General features: G+C 45.1%; 1 protein-coding gene across 4 annotated transcripts in view; it reads right to left on the bottom strand.

Moving 5' to 3' along the window:
• The window catches only part of gria4b (glutamate receptor, ionotropic, AMPA 4b), an 85,598-nt gene that overhangs the window by 34,687 nt on the left and 32,805 nt on the right, over window positions 1-18,106 (bottom strand). For 3 of the 4 annotated variants that reach the window (XR_002168230.1, XM_019869573.1, XM_019869572.1), the window contains exons 5-12: window positions 17,141-17,194; window positions 16,188-16,346; window positions 13,567-13,734; window positions 13,369-13,473; window positions 11,312-11,422; window positions 7,150-7,356; window positions 5,713-6,086; window positions 1,283-1,481 (exon numbers count right to left, since the gene is read on the bottom strand). Coding sequence is in view for 3 of the 4 variants with exons in the window: in XM_019869573.1 (XP_019725132.1) it covers window positions 1,283-1,481; window positions 5,713-6,086; window positions 7,150-7,356; window positions 11,312-11,422; window positions 13,369-13,473; window positions 13,567-13,734; window positions 16,188-16,346; window positions 17,141-17,194 (1,377 nt within the window). In the remaining variant the exon portion in view is untranslated. Of the gene's footprint in view, window positions 1-1,282; window positions 1,482-5,712; window positions 6,087-7,149; window positions 7,357-9,419; window positions 10,234-11,311; window positions 11,423-13,368; window positions 13,474-13,566; window positions 13,735-16,187; window positions 16,347-17,140; window positions 17,195-18,106 lie in introns of those variants that run through there. The other variant, XM_019869574.1, reaches the window with a different exon arrangement.

Below are 18,106 nucleotides of genomic sequence, written 5' to 3' on the forward strand. Positions count from 1 at the left end.
TTTTTCGGCTAAAAATGCCTTCCTATACATGGTCGTTTTTTTGGCTAAAAACGCATTACTATACTTGGTCATTTTTTTCGGCTGAAAATGCCTTACTATACATGGTCGTTTTTTTCGGCTAAAAACGCCTTCCTATACACGGTCGTTTTTTTCGGCTAAAAATGCCTTACTATACATGGTCGTTTTTTTGGCTAAAAACGCCTTACTATACATGGTCAAAAATACATGGTCGTTTTTTTCGGCTAAAAACGCCTTCCTATACACGGTCATTTTTTTCGGCTAAAAACGCCTTACTATACATGGTCGTTTTTTGGTGCTACAAACGCCTTGCTATACATGGTCGTTTTTTGGGGCAAAAACTTCTTACTATACATGGTCTTTTTTTCCGGCTAAAAATGCCTTACTGTACATGGTCTTTGTTTGGGGCTAAAAATTTCGGCTAAAAACGCCTTACTATACATGGTCATTTTTTTTGGGCTAAAAATGCCTTACTTTACATGGTCGTTTTTGGGGCTAAAAATTTCGTCTCAAAACGCCTTCCTAAACATGGTCATTTTTTTCAGTAAAAAACGCCTTTCTAAACATGGTCTTTTTTTTCGGCTAAAAACGCCTTACTATCTATCCATGGTCATTATTTTCGGCAAAAAGCGTCTAACTAAACATGGTCGTTTTTAGGGGGCAAAAACGCCTTACTATAAATGGTCTTTTTTTTTCAGTAAAAAACGCCTTACGATACATGGTCTTTTTTTTCGGCTCAAAACCCCTTACTACACATGGTCGTTTTTTTTCAGCTTAAAACGCCTTACTGGTCGTTTTTTTTTCCAGCTAAAAACGCCTTACTAAACATGGTAGTTTTTTTGGGGCAAAAACGCCTTTTTATACATGGTCGTTTTTCTTCGGCCAAAAACGCCGTCCCATTGTCCTTTTTTGGGGCTAAAACCGCATTGCGATACATGGTCTTTTTTGTGGGCAAAAAATTACTTGCTCTACATTGTCGTTTTTATGGGCTAAAAACGCCTTGCATCAATGTTACCCGAGAGAAGACTATACCTCAACCTTTACCCAAGTCCAACCTTAACCCAACCAGCCTAAGTCACTGGAAAAACATGGAAGAGCCATGTCAAGCTGAATAGCGCAGTAGAAAAAGGCATTTCATTTCTTAAGGCTGGATCAGAGGACCACAACAAAATCTTTAGCACCAAACAAAAGACTTCCCCCAAGACAATACATAGTCAGAACATAAAGGGCTCAATCACCACTCCCCAAGGAACAAGCCACTCACCCTGAAGAACTCTTTGGTGGAGCCCGAGTCCAAAGTGCCATAGGCGATGTCGGTCTGCTTGGCGAGGTCCTCGGCGCTCTCAATGGGCGACACCATCCTCTCCACCGTGAGGAAGGCGGCCAGGTTGGCCGTGTAGGACGAGATGATGATGAGAGTGAAGAACCACCACACCCCGCCCACGATGCGACCGGATAACGACCTTGGGGAGGGAGACCAAAGGGAGACAGATCGATAAGCAACAGCGGAGGAAAGGAATGAAACACGAAGACTTCTTGACTCTACTTAAGTCGATTCTTTGTCACATTTACTCCCTTCATATGAAGAGCTGGACCAAGGGGCAGCAGGAAAAGGAAAGTCTGGACTGCCGCCCCGAAAGCCCCAACCTGGATAAGGGGGAGAACACGGCCAAGTACTCGGGACCATTTCCATTCATTATCGGTGATTAGGCTGCACAAACTAAGCGGTTTTATCCGATATGAAAGAGCTGCAAGACCCCCACCGGCGGCGCTACCCAGCTTTGCACACTCGGGGGAAGACAGATAGCAGGGCGGCGCGTGAGGAGAATCTTAAAGCATAAATGCTGCATTGAGGAGAACAAACAAGACCTCCCCTCGGTGCAAATCAAACAGCGGCGGATACAAAACCCCTACAGGCCCCCCCGCATGTCAGATGGAGCAAGCGCGGGGAGACAGCCGAGTGAGAGAGACATCCGCAGAGTCGCCTGCACTTTTGCTCGGACCGCACCCCGCAATGTGACTGACTGACTGCCATCTGGCCTGAAACCAGCGCTCCTGCGAGGCTCCGAAGCCGGTCGCTAATGTCTTGTGATACGCATCCGTTAAGAAGCAGATGCTTGCACTTCATCGATCACTTCCGCAGACTTAGTCCTTTTTTTTTTTTTTTTTTAAACGAGCTCCTCTGCAGCCGAAAGCGTGTCGCGAACCGACAGCGCTCATGTGTTAACTTGAGCCCAGCATGACACCACCGAAAGCTCAAGTCGTCTTCGCACTCCACTCGCTCAGCGTTGAAAACGTTTGCGCGGCAGCGTGGGAAGACGACGGTGCCCCGGTGCCAGCGTTGCCCCTTATTTGGAAGTGCTGACGTCGCAGCCTACTTAAGAAGTGTCATCGTTGCAAAACAAAACTCGGGACACCGATCCGCCACATTCATGACGGCCATTTTGTCCCTTTTAAATACCTTCCACTGTGAAAGAAAGTGGATGCTTCACAGTTTTGGTCATTTCTCAATGACCTCTTGTCACCTGGTCTAGAATCGTTGGTCAACGGTGTAATTTCGCTCACTGAATTTGAAAACGGATATCTGTACTCTGTACTTTGTCCAAATCAGAAGAGTACTTTTTTTTTCCTCATGTGACAACCTGTTGTATAAAAGATAAAGCTGAAGTCAACCGCCTTTGAGCTCTTGATTGACGGATTGAGATCTTGGGGACTCGAAACAGGGACGGCAGCGAGATGGAGGAACACGGCCCAGGGTGGATTAACGACAACGACATCCATCCATGGCCTCATTTCGGAGAACTGCTTGACGCTCTCGGAGTGACTCATGCTAAATGCGTTGTCTCGAAACTCAAAAGTTATCGGTCCATTTCTAATAAAACACACACATCTAAGACATACATTTTGTCAGCTGAGCACGATTAATATAAGAAGCAAACTTGCGTAGTTTGTGTGGCTTTTTGTGGTCGTTGACACTGATTCAGAGGGGAGGGGCTTGCGGGAAGGGCAGAGCGAGATGATTGGGTGGCAGGAGAGGGTCCACTTCAAGGTGTCGCACCGTTTTCATCTCTCTCTAGGCCCGCTTGGCGGAAATGCGGCATTTGAATACTCTCGGGGCACAGATAGAAATCCGCAAACCCCGCTTGGGAAGTGGCGCCCGCTCATTAAATGTTCTTAATGATGTCTTGGTGACATCTGTCGATGGCGGCGTTAATCAGATTACCGGAAAGTGAGTGCGTCGCGATGAGGCCAAATGAGAAGACGAGCGCGTGTGCGCACGGTCGGTTCAAAGAGTTTTGGAGCATGTCAAATGCAAAATAAAACAAACAAAAAAATGTTTTGCAGCTGGAGAACTGGAGTGGCATCATGAACCAATTTGCCTTTCACATGAGAGGAAAAACCAAATAAATGGAAAGTGACTCCACTCTGGGGCTGATCAGTATTCTTTTCACCACTTGCCTCACCCAAATTAGGTATTTTTGGTGTAAAAAAAAAAAAAAACACACTGCTACGGGTGTTGCTTGACTTAACTGCAGCTAGAGGGGGGAAGCTTTATTTTTCGATGACAGTGATCCGTTGCATAATCACGGTTAGCCATGTTCGGCATATCGGTAAATATAACTTCGCCGCCATTTTGTCGGAAACTACATTGCGGTGAGTTGAGTAGTTTCTTTTCGACCCCAAAAATAGTGCTTTGCTGCCATCTTGTGGCAATCCTTTAGCAATTGTGAATCTTTGGTAAAAATAAAATAAAATAAAATAAAAGTAAAAATTAGCTGCAGAGTGATTCAATGCCTCGTGAAACTCAAAATGAAAAGGGACGGTTTCCTGAACACGGAACATGTTTTCCATTGTATGAAAGATTCCTTCACATTTTAATAGAACCACAAAACAGTTTCGGTGCTGCTGTTTTGGTCAGCAATGACTTCAGGCTATCTTGTTATGACCGATTTCAGTGATAATTTGGGCTACAAATGTGGATATCGGTATTTATTTCTGAGAGTCTAACCTTACTGTCTTTATTTCCATTAACCAGGAAGCAAAAAAATAAAAAACCAACAAAAACGTTACAGCGCTGCATCAAAATTAAGCTTGAGGTTTCTTTGCTACATTTGAGCTCATTCTTTGCCATCGCGCTGTACTCTCTTCTTGTCAGAGCGGCAGAAAAAGCCGCTTATTCCAAAATGCGGTCAGACGAGCAAACAAAACACATTTTTATGAACTGATGTGAACAATTCAATCTGCGCTCGACGTGAATTAAAAATGACACGAGGTGTGATGCTACTTTACATGTTTCCAAAAAAGCCGGCGGTGAAGCGACAACGGCATCAAGGACCTAAATAATTGAGCGGGTGCTTATTTGGCCCCGAGGTGACGCCCGGGGGCCGCTTGACATATTTCGATCTAGTTTTGCGGCCTAAACGGCGATATCTGAGCCATTTTCAACAATAGCTCCACAATGAAGACAAAAAAATCTTTCCGCAGCCGCTTGATTAAAAACATTCCAACTGGCATACGGCCCTCCGACTCGGAATTGCCTCTCGGCTTGAAAGCTATCGACGACGACACGCGGCTCGTCGCTACACCGGCAGCTTGCGCGACAAAAAAGACTCGAGTACCGCTGATGAGAGCGAGAAAAAAAAAAAAAACGGTGCGGAAAAAGAACAGCTGTGCTGTGCTGTGCTGTGCTGTGCTGCGCTGCGGCTGGATGGGAAGAGCGAACTGGCGCCGGGCTCGGGAATAATGGCAAGCCTAAAAGATGAGCAGAATGCTTGACAGCTTCTGTTTTGGCCAAGTGGAAACTGGCAAAATAATTGGTTGTAATATACTCCGCGTGGCATAAAACTGCGGGTTTTCTTCTGAGACTTTTCTTGGATTCGCCACCGTGATAGGGTTGAGGTCAGGTGACTGTCATGGCCATATTTGCTTTGGCAACCTGTCCTAAAGGGCTGGAATTCTCTGTCAGGTTTTTGCGGCTACGCCTACGCCTTGTATTTCTAATCTATTGTGTTTTGGGTTTTTTTCCCCCTCTTGCGACAGGAAAAAAAAAAAACAAATCCTAAAACCTCCATGACACATGCACACACGCGCCTCCGTAATTGCACGCAAAAGCGACACCGGACCCGTCAAAACATCAACATCCCCGTCAATGAAAGTGACTATTGTGTGGACCGTTTTATTTAATCTCCCTTTTTAGGCCTGTTTCCACGGAGACATTACCACCGGAGACCAGGATATTAATCACCAAATTCATTAATATGGGCTGCCTTGAGGCAGTGGAAGAATGGCATTAACCCTTATTAAGAAAGAGGAGGAAAGGGAGAGATTACAGACTATTTCTAACTCCCTAAATTTAGTTTAAAAAAAAAAGTTAATCAGGAGCGAGTTTCTCTGCCCGTGACTTGGAAGCTAGGCTGGGTGAAGATCGCCGATTTTCAAACCCTGGCACTGAACGAAACATGATCATGCCAAATTATAACTGGCACCTGCTTGATTGGATCGTGATGTCAACAACACAGAGGGGCCGGTGTGTCCGCTGCATGCGCCACATGCGGGGATCCTGATCTTCGTGGCTCTCTTCCCCCATCTGAGCTCCGCTTTTGGGAGACTTCCGGTGAGGCTCTTTTGAACTTTGAGGATTTAAGTGTTGCGAATCTTATTTCAACCTGCGCCGAGTAAGCATAACGCTCTCACCTGGGCGAGATGTCGCAACCCTGTTGCATGAAGGCGCCCAGGGAGAACCAGAGCGAGTTGAAGATGCCAAACTCATTGGGGGGCTGGTCGCTGGGCGGACCGTCGGTGCCCTCTTCGGGCTCCTCGGTGTGCCACTCGTACGGGCTGAAGCGGCTGACCAGGAAGAGCACCACGCTCACGCCGATGTAGGCGAACACGATGCACATCCAGATCTCGTAGGCCAACGGGTCCAGGAAGGAGAACACGCCCGGTTTGGATTTTTGGGGCTTTTTGATCATGATGGAAATGCCCAGAGACATGAAGGGCTTGGAGAAGTCGATCACCTCCTCCCGGACCAACGTGATAGTCAAAGGGGCCACAGCGATTTCCGCTTTCTGTGGAGGCGGGAAGGAAACGGGATTGGTCAGAAAAGGCGAAGGGGATTTTACGCTTGTGAAATTAGCAGGGGATTCAAGGCAGTCTTCTTTTAACCCCTGAAATTTTCAAACCTTTACGGTCGTCTTATATTGTGCAACTTTGGTGGGATTTATGGCCCCCCCCATCACTTAAACCAGTGCAATTTTTTCACAATATTAGCCTGAAGAAGTTTGAGAGGATTTGTAGTCGTCTTACCTTTGCGTGAGCAACAATTGGGGATTTTTAATTGCATCCATCCCGTGCTACGGATGAGCTTGAATTAAAGAGAACTTAACTGGACATGTTGGGTTGGACAGTGGCCGTTAAAGTCCAGAGTGCACATAAATCTCCTCCTCGCTACACTCCAACTCGATTACACTCGGACCTTCCCGTAATTGCGGCCGGCGCCTTGAATCACCGAAACTAATTTGTATGAGAGGGGTGGGGGGGGGGCGCTCATATACACACAAAATGGCCAAGCGTGAGCAAACGTGGGCGGGGAAGGGGGCAGGAATGATGGCGCGACGCGCTGGTTAATTTTGCATGAGCTCTGATGGAAACTTAAAGCGCTTCATTACAGAAAGACACAGAGAGAGTGATGGATTAACGCAATTAGTCCAAAGGCGGCGGAACAAACATTGATTTCACTTTGCTCCTTATTTAACCAAAAAGCTTTGAGAGCGAGGACGTGAGTCATTTGTATGAATAAACATAAAATACGGTGGAACCAGTGAATTGCTGCGACAATATCTCCGTTTTCATTTTATTTACTGTAGTTATGTACAACTGAACCTTTATTCATCCGACCAACGGATTTAGCGGACGTAAAATTAGTGTCCGGTCGACTCAAAACGTCACTTTGTACACTAGCTTTCAAAGTCCGTTCGACGGACTTAGAGTAGGCTAGACCAGGCTAAAAAGTGTGACAACGTGGCGGCCATGTTGGCAGGGGCAACTTTCCCATGAAAAGCATCGCATGGACATTCCAGGGTTATTATCGTTAAATAGTGTCGTATAAAGTGATAAAATATTCCGCCTCACCCCGTACACCAGCTCCCCGACCATGCCGTTCCAGATCTTGGTCTCTGGGTCCCGGGCACCGTACTTGCCGTCGGGCACGATGGAGATCTTGTACTTGATGCCGATGTGCTTGGCGATCTCGGAGGCCAGGTCCACGCAGTAGCCTTCGTACTGGTCGTTGCCCTCGTACATCTCCCAGTTCTTCTTGAGCATCACATAGGGACCCTCCTACACAAAGGGGGGGCGGGGGGGTGGGGGGAACCACAACCAATGAGGCGCACCGTCAGACGGACAGACGTACGGATGGATGTCACACAGCAGCAGACGACAGAATGGCACAGAAACGTCGACAGTTTACGACAGCTCGTCAGCAAATGGGAGACGACATCCTTGAGTGTTGAACAAGTACATCTTTATTTTGCAAAAAAAAAGCCATCAAGAACATTTAGGTGAGGGTAAAAGCAGTGTCGGGTGAGGGTGTGGAAAAAATATCGCTGTAGAAGTTGTAGCGATCACGTCATGCATGGCCCGTGGACCGGGACTGGACCGGAGACCGGTGGTTGGGGACCTCTGATTTACACATCTGTACTAGCATGTTCTCTTATTTCTGTCACGTGACCACTCCAACCACACCGGGTACATGTTTCAAATGTGTGCGACGTCGTCGGACACCAGCCGGGTTTTATTTAAAGCTGCGCATCAAGCAAACAATTCCCGAAATGAACACCGACACAGAATGCGATTCGGCTTTAAATCTTATGTCTTTATACCTTCACGTCCTGCTGGGAGATGCACACCCACCCCCCCCCCGCCGGGTGAGATACAACAAAAAGAAAAAGCCCCGCACAAGTAATCCTTCCGATGGCCTCATGCTGCATATGTGCAGCACATTCTGGGGGTTTGGAGGGAAAAAAAAAAAGTCATCAAAATGGTAATGCGGATGGATGATACACAGAATCAAAGAGACGGGAGGGAAGCATGACTAAGCGGAAAGCGGAGGTAAAGCTGATGGCAAGTAAAAAAAAAAAAGAAAAAAAAATGAGCTGCCGTCAGACGGAGTGACTGCAGACAAACACGAGTCAGACTTTCAGTGAGGGAGGATTGGGAAGAGGTGAAGGTTCTGGATCCACACGATTCAAAAGTCGTCCAAACGCAAGGATGGCCTTGCTTTGTGCCCGCGTCTTGTCATACAAGGCGGCCGTCTGCCCTTTACTTGTCGAAGAAAATAAAATGGGAAGTTCTGCAATTTCAGGGTACTTTCAAGAGCCTCGATGACGCACTTATCCAAACTCGGAACATTCGCTTTATGATTTACAAACGTCGCTTTATGTATGCGGAAGAACAATCTCATTGTGATCGGCAAAACGCTAGAAGACAAACAGAGAATCCGTTTGATTTCACGGGGGATTTTAAGACAAAGACCAAAAATGCAAAGACCGCTTTTCTTTGCAGAGATTCTTCCCCGCGCCGCTCATAATCGCCTTAAATGAATCACGGCTCGGTTTTCCCTCTTCCTGTTTTCCGTTTGGTACAACGGCAAAGAATTCATCGCGCGGTGACTGAAGACTTGATTTTAAGCTGATTGATAGCCGCGCGTGACCGGCCGACAGTTCTTCGAGTAACACGTTGCATGCGCACGTTTGTCTGATCTCTGTGACTTGAGTTTCTATTTTGGTTCTTTGGCCACGCACAGGCCAACTGGATTGTCATTGGCTGCTCTTAATGTCATTGGACAAAAGAGGTGTCAGTCATGACAGCTGCGCCTCTGAGACCGGGATCTTTTTTTTTTTTTTCCATTTATGAACACAAAAATGAACCGTTTTCTGAAATATCCATCCATCCATTTTCCGATATGCTTATCCTCACAAAGGTCGCGGGCGTGAGGTGGGGGGGGGGGGCCTATCCCAGCCATCTTCGGGCAGTAGGCGGGGGACACCCTGAACCGGTTACCAGCCAATCGCAGGGTACACAGAAACAAACAACCATCCGCGCTCACACTCACACCAAGGGACAATTTAGAGCGTTCGATCAGCCTGCAATGCATGTTTTTGGAATGTGGGAGGAAACCAGAGTATCCGGAGAAAACCCACGCAGGCCCAGGGAGAATATCCAAACTCCACATAGGTAGGCTAGAGCTGGAATTGAACGCGCTAACCACTTGTCCACAGGGCCACCCTTTCCGAAATGTTTTTTTTTTTTTTAATGGAAATTGTTTGACTGCTCAAAGCAGCTAGCTGTTTTAGCCAGTGCAGTAAGGAGCAGAGTAATGTTTGGCTTTGCATGGACATAGCCCAAGATATCAACCGCTGGCTTCAAATGGAGGCTTCATTGTAAATTTTTGCCTTCATTAAAAACTCAAATTCCTTTTACTACCACTACTCATCCGTTGAATAAATAACTTGCTTCAAAAAACACCTTAGCTCAAATAAAAAGTAACAGCAAATAAGCAACCTTTTTTCAAATCACCACCTCACTTCAATAAACATTGTGACTAAATGACGGAGAAACAAATCATCACTCCATTTTGCCTCCGTCACTTCCAAAATCAAGTGCCAAAACAAATGAATGAATTCATGTTGTTATGTGGGATCTGTTGACATTAGCGTGAAGCTAACGGACGGGCTACGTAGACAACTTGACACGAGTGAACTCAATCAAACAGGAAGCGAGAGAGACGCATGCATGCGATCAGGGCACCATTCGTCCGTGTCATCCATCATGAGTGGCAACGTAACCGAGCAACGCAGAAGGTAGTCTGCGCCTTTGATTTACAGCCAAACAGGAAATCACAAAAATCACAGTCCGCTCGGCGGAGAGGTTCCGCGAGAAAAAAAAAAAAAACAACAAAATCCCAAATCGAAGGATGCTGTGATCACAACACGGAGCGTGAAATGCGTGACACACAAGGACAAAGAGAGCGGCGTGTTTATCCTCTTTTCCTCCCGTTTGCATTTCATTCTCCTCTCAAGCGGCTCCGATTCCTTTCTAAACGGGGGCGTCCATTTACACGGCCGCTGTGTCGTTAGGGCTTGTCTTCTCGTGTCTTATCCCACTTGCTGTCCAGCTGGGGGCTCAGTTTCTTAAAATGGGCTTCCTCACCGGGGGCTGAAAAGAGGGGAGGATTGTGCTGAGCTGTTGACCCCCAAATCTGCACGCCCGCGCTTCCCGCTCGGCCGCTACGTTTACACCCCAGCTGCCGTGCAAAAAGCCTGGCCGGCTTTTCCAACCGCGCTGCAAACACTGAGTTGAAATGATATTAGTATTGATTTGAAACAAGTCGGGGTTTTTTTATTTTTTATTGTTGCTCTTTTTCCCCTTCACATTTTTACAATGAACAGGCAAGTGCCAATGCTCTTAGTGTAGTACCACACTGCGCCACATCACCGGGGGCAGCACTGAGGTCTACTGGAGGAGATGCATCGCCATTAAGCGCAAGAACAAGGGGAGAGAGGCTCTCCAGTTTACCCGTATGCTCCGTTTGATTGTGTAGCTGCTTAAAGGATTAGAATTACATTCCATGTTAGCATTGAGCTAACAGAATGTTTGTAATTATTTGGTTTGGTTGAACATTTTGGTGCTTAAATATACAAGGTTGAATTCTGTTGTGTCATGAGTCAGTTTTATCGCAATCTTCAACTGGGCGTGACAAAATTCACTAAAATGGGTGTTTCCATCAGTTTAAGTGTGTTTATAGCATTTGTTGGACAATGACGGCAAAAGTACAATGAGTAACCCATTTGAGTTGATTTGGGCATTCGGTGGCTAAAAGGAATAGCAAGTTTGGGCTCTAGTATTTAAAAAAATATATAAAAATAAATAAAAAGACTTATTACTGCGGTTACTGAGTTGTTTTTTTTTTTAAGGGGAGGGGGGGACATTTCTTCTCAATAGTGATAAATGCGCAGTCATATTACAAAGACACAAACAGCGTGTGGCGAAATTTCAAGCTCATGTCGGTTGTTGCCGTGTAAATACTGAGTGCACGTTACCAAGAATGAGCGACACGACAGAATTGCAGCTGGCATCATAATTTACCACCCGTGTCGGGTCCCCTGCAGTTCCTTCAGGTTTTATTAAGATCGGTGCCGTTTTGGCAGCAGCTTGTGATTCCAAAAGACTCTTGGCGGTACAACTCGTCGATTCTCCTACAAGTGGCGCATGTGCAGACAGGCTGTTGTCTTACCATAATGGTGGTGACCACCACGGTGCGGTTTTCCATGCCAGACGTGTCGTTGGGGAGGAGCGGCGAGTCCTGGATCAGCACCAGTTTGTCGGCGTCGTTCCAGTAGCCGATCTGGAGGGAAGGCGCAGTAGAAGATTACACCGGCGAAGGCTAATAATCCTCATGTGCATCTCCAGTACTGTAGTTGTCTTTATTTACACAACAGCAGAGATTACTGACTGTTTATTTCAAGTGAGGCATATATACTTGAAGGGAGGCATTTATTTGAAGAAAGGGTTTAATTTGGAGCTGGGTGTTTATTTGAAGAGAGACTTTTGCAGAAAGGCATTTATTTGAAGCATGGCATTAATTTGAAATGATGGGGTTACTTTAAGTGAGACTTTTTTTTTTAAATAAAGTGTTTATTTGAAGTGAGGCATTTATTTTAAGGAAGATGTTTTCAAAGGAAAGCTTTAATTCCAAGTAAGGTGTTTATCTAAAAAGAGAACTATATCGACAGCAAGGAGTTTATGGTAGGTTTAGTGAGACACTTAATCTGAAATAAGGTATTTATTTTCAGTCAATTATTAATTTGCTGTAAAGTGTTTGAATGACAGTGTTGATATTAAGCAAGTTAGGGGTGTTTATTTGACGTCTGACATTCATTTGAAATAAGGCCTTTATTTCAAGTACGGTGTTTATTAGGAGTATTTAAAAGGGAGGATCTTTTTTGGTAGCTCTTTGTTGACTTCAATTTTGCTATATGAAGTAATGCTAGAATAAGGCCTTTCTTGAAGTATGTGAAGTGAATAGTTTATTTGAAGCAAGGCATTTATTTGGAGTGAGCTCATGATTTTCTCGAAATAAAAGTGTTGGTTTAAAGTCAGCCATTTATTTGATATGAGACATTTATGGAAGCAAGACATTTATTTGAAGTCAGGCATTTAATTACAGTGAGGTGTTAATTCGAATTAAGACAGCTATTGATACAGGGCAGTTACTCAAAGTAAGATGTTTACTTGAGGGGAGGTGTAGGTTAGCACTAATGACTCAAGGTGGGTGGAGCCAGACACTGTTCAATTGAGAATTCCTACTTGCGTGTCACAACGGCAATGGAATGTTTGATGGATGCTCGCTCAACATGCAAAGATGGCAAAACGGCGACAGCTGTTCTCCTTTTATTGGCGGGCTAAAAGATGGCCTCCATTTAAGGTGATTTTTTTTTTTCTCTCTCTGTTCAAGCCACGCATAGAAGGCAAAAATTCCACTCGTTTGGAGCATGAGTCTGAGTCGAACGTTTTGGAGTCTCTTCGGACGTCATTAGCCAAAACAAGCATCTCTTTCACGGATGGAAGACGCCCAAACAAAGAGCGCAAAGGGCTGCGACCGCCCGCCACCTCCAGCGTGGATGACTGAGGAACACGTCAAACGGGAGGGAGACCAACACGTACACACTGTGTGTGTCCTAACGGGACCTTCCCTGCGTGAGGGAAGACGGGCCAAAGCGGCGCTTGATAGATGGCAGTTCCCCCGCCTTCCCCACCACTTCCATCGCACCCTATTTCACCGCATCAGCTCACCATCGCTCTCCCTCGTTTGACTATTTCCCCCAAAATGCCATTCTCACTTCTCGCGCCCATTCATCCTCTCCTAGTCAAAGAAAAATGGCTGACAGCTCATTTGGAAGGAAGGTGTTTGTTTGAAATCGGCTGTTTATTCGAAGCGAGGTGTTTATTTGTCATCAGCATCAAGTCAAACGTTTAAAGGGATCATCCGGCGGGGATGGTCCATTTTTCACTAACAACCTCAATTTACGTTTTGTTTTGATTTTGAATCAGAAAATTATATTCGCTTGCAAAAAGAGCGGGAAATGAGCAGCCCCGAAATCCAATTGAAGGTGTACAGTATATTTGAGCTAAGTTGTGGATTTGTCGTGAGGTGTTGCTACGTCTCGTAAATTCCCCTCAGCAGCGAGTATGCAAGTGTTTCGGGAGGTTTGGCGAGAAACACGGCGAGTGAGTAAAAGATGGCGGATGTGATGTTGGAATGAAGGAAGCGTGCGTGGCATGATGCTTTACCCGTCTGGGTCCATTATTCTTCAGCTCAAAAACGTCCATTGTGTAGTTGACCCTGCGGCCATAGTGGTCGAACTGGACATTACCTGTTAATCCCTGCAGCCGCACCTGAACGGAAATGAATTCACGTGGCTGAATTATTTCCTATTGGGGGTGGGGGGGGAGGGATTATTTCCAAATGAGAACAACTTTGAAGTCAACCTGTTTGAGAGTACGCTCCATGTCGATTCCCTGGTTCCACGGGGCGGCGGGGTTGGCCAGGCAGTCGCCGGCGTTCCCCCGTCGGGAAATGTCCACTTTCTGCCTGCGCAGGTTCCTGAAGGCCTCGGCCATCACCATCACCCCGTCGTACGTCAACGCCGAAGTGTACTGGAAGGTATGAAGAACACATGCTTCAGGTTTCCCATTTGGGGAGCGACTCGAACTGAGTTTTTGTTCTTCAGCCAACAGAAAGCTCAAATAGTTGAGAACTAACTCGCGTGCTGCCGAGACGGGAAGCACAAACTACAAAATAAAACAAAAATCAAAACAAGCTCCTCAAATTCACGCTGATGCAAAGAACATTTGATTTTTTTTTTTTTTTTTTGCTGTGATGCCAATTTGCAAGCATAAATTAGATGGTTACCAAGACGGGCTACATAAGAAGCGGAAGCAGGTGTTGCGCAGAAAGCGACATATCAGCCTCCCCTTATTTATCCTTGACCCGAAGGCTGTGTGTCTATTTGAGTTTACCTCTCTTAGAAGCCATCCATTACTCCCCGACTAATTGAGGGGACTGAGGAAATGGTGCAAAGATGAAGAGTGAGTGTTTAACCCAGGCGGGGGCCAAAAAGCTCGGCTTTAATCATCCCGACTAGCGGGAGTTCATCAGCTTGGCTTTCGGCTGGCGCTGACTCTTTTTCCATTAGCCCGCAGCTAGCCGCCGCATGATTGTTCTCTCAGCACTGCCGTCGTCCTCGTCCTCTTCTTCACTCTTGACAAGAGGCCCGCAGCATCGACTTTTATATACACCCAACGCAGGCCTTTTTATTTGTACACATTTTTTTTTTTTTTTTTTTTTGCAACAGTGCATTCAACAATATCCCCGGCATGTTACGATTCATGGTAAACCGAGTATAATTTGTATTTATTATTGAATCTATATGTTAAGTTTCATATCATACATGCTATAATTTATATCAAATGTGATTATTTATTTTTTATGATACAATATTTTTACATAAACAATGTGAAACATCCATTTGACTTTTATTTACATTATTTATTATACATGCATATTGGCCGAATGGATGAGGGTTATAGCACCCCCTGTTGCTTTGGCATGGACTTGACAGCCAGAAAAAAAAATTGATAGTGCATTTATCGATCTCAGAGTGCTAAACTACCTTGTTAAAAGAAAAAAAAAAAAAACACGGCCATCTGCACGAATCTGAGTGGATTTCCAGGAGTGAGAGCAATTTACCGGGAAACTGCAGAGATAACACACACACACACACACACACACACACACACACACACACACACACACACACACACACACACACACACACACACACACAGAGTTGTGCGATATTGCTCCATGGTGTAAACTTATTGAAGTGGTCCTATCCATCAGACACACACACATAAATTTGACTCACACGCTTTCCAGGCCGCCGCAGCAGCTTCATAAATATATTTAAAAAAAAAAAGACTTGCTGGAGGCGGGCGTTTTCTGACCGCCTTCTTGCCCCACTGCCATTTGCTATCCGTGCGACAAACAGTAAAGTGGGTCATTCTGTCACACCGCAGCAGATGATGGGCTGGATGAAGTCAAGCCGACCGTGGCGGAATGAACAGGCTAATGAATGCTTTGCATTTTCCAGCTTTTCTGGCTTTACGCCTTTACATTTAATTTGTTGCATCATAGTCAAAATGCCGTTTGGATACAAATACGTCAAAACATTTTGATACGAAGTGCTATTATTGTTATTGTGATCAGATTATAACAATACCAAACTTTTATTGTGGGCAAAAGGTTGTGACACTGTTATAATCAGGGGAAAAATATCTTGATACTGTTGTATTAATAAACGACTATTACTGTGAACAAAATGTCATGATACTATCGGAGCGATTTATCGAGATTGTTGTCAGTCAAATTATTGTGATGCTTTTGTTATTCTGGCCAATAAATACGGTGATACGATTGTTATTTCACATATGACCGTTATCGTGGGCAAAATATTGCGGTACTCTTGTAATTAAGGTAAAAACAACCGTAATACTTGCATTATCGGAGCGAAATAGCAGAATGTCATAACTGCTATGATGGCTTAATTATTGCAATTCTATTGTTGACATGGCCATTATCCTAGACAAAATATTGTGTTACTTTAGTTATCACGGTGAAATATCGAGCAAACTGTCGCAATGCCATTGTCATCGATGGAAAACTATTGTAATACTTTTGTTAGCGGAGTGAAATATCGTAATATTGTAAAGGCGATTACGGCTCATTATCGCAATACGATTGTTATCTTGACCAAAAATATCGACCGTTATCATACACAAAATACTCCCGACGGTTTTGTTCTCAACTGTGAAGCAAAATGTTGGAAAAATTATCATGATACTGTCTTTTTTGGTGCCAAAATATTGTGATACATACTATTCATATTGTATGGCAGTAATTGTGATTGCTATTGAGGGAAAACTACTGCAAGACTATCATTAATGGAGTAAAGTGTCACTACTCTATTGTTAACATGAGCAAAATATCTAATTTTTGTGGCAGTACTGTTTAATACTGACAGGTAGCCTTTCATCAGTGCATGCTTTACCTTGGGCGGCGCATCAGATCCCGGGTACTCCCGTTGGTCCAGCTTGTTCCAGCGCTGCATCAGTTTGATGACCATGGGATTGCTGAAGTCCACCAGCTGGAAGCCCGTCACGTTGGCACCGCCGTGCATGAAGCGCTCCAGATTGATGTCCTTGAAGCCCTTCAGGGGAAGACAAGCACAAAGACTCGTCACGGGAGAAATCGTCGATGTAGAGCCTGCACTGATTGCCGGGCCTTTTTCCCTCTTAAACATCACCGTGATGGAATATCGCACAAAATTAGACTTGGGCTCCACTATTGTGACTGAAACTTGGAATAATAAATACAAATGGAATGACATTGACTTGACATTTCATTATATCCTGCACAAATTTGGGAACCTATGCGCAGGGTGGAGTAAAGCGACCCCAGAAAATGAACCAAGAATACTGCATGTTTGACAGCAGGTGAGCTAAATTAAATCCAGACTGTGATGTGCTTACTACAGTAGCTTAACCAATTTACTCCACGTCTTAATGGTAACGTTTTCAGCGTACAGGCTGCTAGCAAGATTTGAATATCGCCTCACGTCACTCCTCCCTCCCTCCCTCCCTCCCTCTTTTGTCTCTGCCCAAAGAAATGCCCCCGGCTCAAGCTACATTGTTAGCAAGACTTGTTCATGCTGGAGTCTTGCCAAAAATGAAAAGTTACTGGTCCCCAATTCCTTCATTTTAGCGATTGCGGCTAACCAGAGTTAAATAACTGGACAAGAAACAGCCTCCGTGTGCCCCCAATAGCCTCCGTCAGCGGTGAGGAGCCCGAGCAAATCGACACAACCCTCGGTCAGATCTTGTATCGCTTAAGCGTGACCTTAGTAGCGTATTTCCTGCACACAATTTTCACCTGTCTTCCGATCAGACTTCAAAGTTTCCACTGCACAAAGACAAGTCATGCAGTGCATTCTTTTGTCCTCACCAGGTTCGCCATGATGTAGTGGTAGCCTTTGACGTGTTTCCCCACACTGACGATCTGCAAAGAGACAGGGAGGTGCGCGGCATTAAAATTGACAGTGTGACATCATCGCGCGTTAATTGCATTAGGCCGTGCGCTTGATGGTTGCGCTAGCGTGTCCAGACGTAAATACTTTCAGACAATGCTCCGTTGTGACATACACACACACACACACACACACACACACACACACACACACACACACACACACACACACACACACACACACACACACACACACACACACACAGAAGCTACGTGTTGATAAAAACTGATTTTGAAAGCTGACATCTGCCGGAAAATCCCACTGGACAACCACTTACTGAGAGTGTGAACTAAGCAGTGGGGGAGGCGGGGGGGATGAAACAATTTCAATCTCTCTGGAGAGCTTGAAAAGGATAAAAATAATACGATAAAATAAGAAAATGACTACAGTCAAAACAGCTTCAAAGGGTGACTTTGGAAGAAAGTACAGTAGAGTGCTGAGCTGAAATGTGTTAGTTTAGAACTCTCACATTCATCGTAAATATTCAAAAGACTATCTGGTTAGGGAACATTACCATTCAACTACTACATACGACTAAACTTTTGAAAGTATCCACGATAATAATGTGATCAGATTTTTTTGGTTACACCATCAGAGCAAAATATTGCAACATGAACATTAGCGTGGGCACAAATTTGGTGTTACGCTGTCGCCGTATGAACATTTCCCAAAATATTGTGACACTATAACGCGACTAGAGCTCAATATCGTGATATGACTGGCAGATATTGTGATACGATCGAATCAAAATCGAATCTATCAGTAGCCCTTTTTTCAGTCAGTTATGCTCACAAATGTGTCAAAAAACACATCAGACAGTTATTGAACGCCAGGGTGTTAAGCGCGACATATGCTGCAGCCCAGCCCCCCCACCCCGTGTGCAG

Source organism: Hippocampus comes, unplaced genomic scaffold (assembly GCF_001891065.2).
Source record: "Hippocampus comes isolate QL1 unplaced genomic scaffold, H_comes_QL1_v1.1 scaffold109, whole genome shotgun sequence".
NCBI lineage: Eukaryota > Metazoa > Chordata > Actinopteri > Syngnathiformes > Syngnathidae > Hippocampus > Hippocampus comes.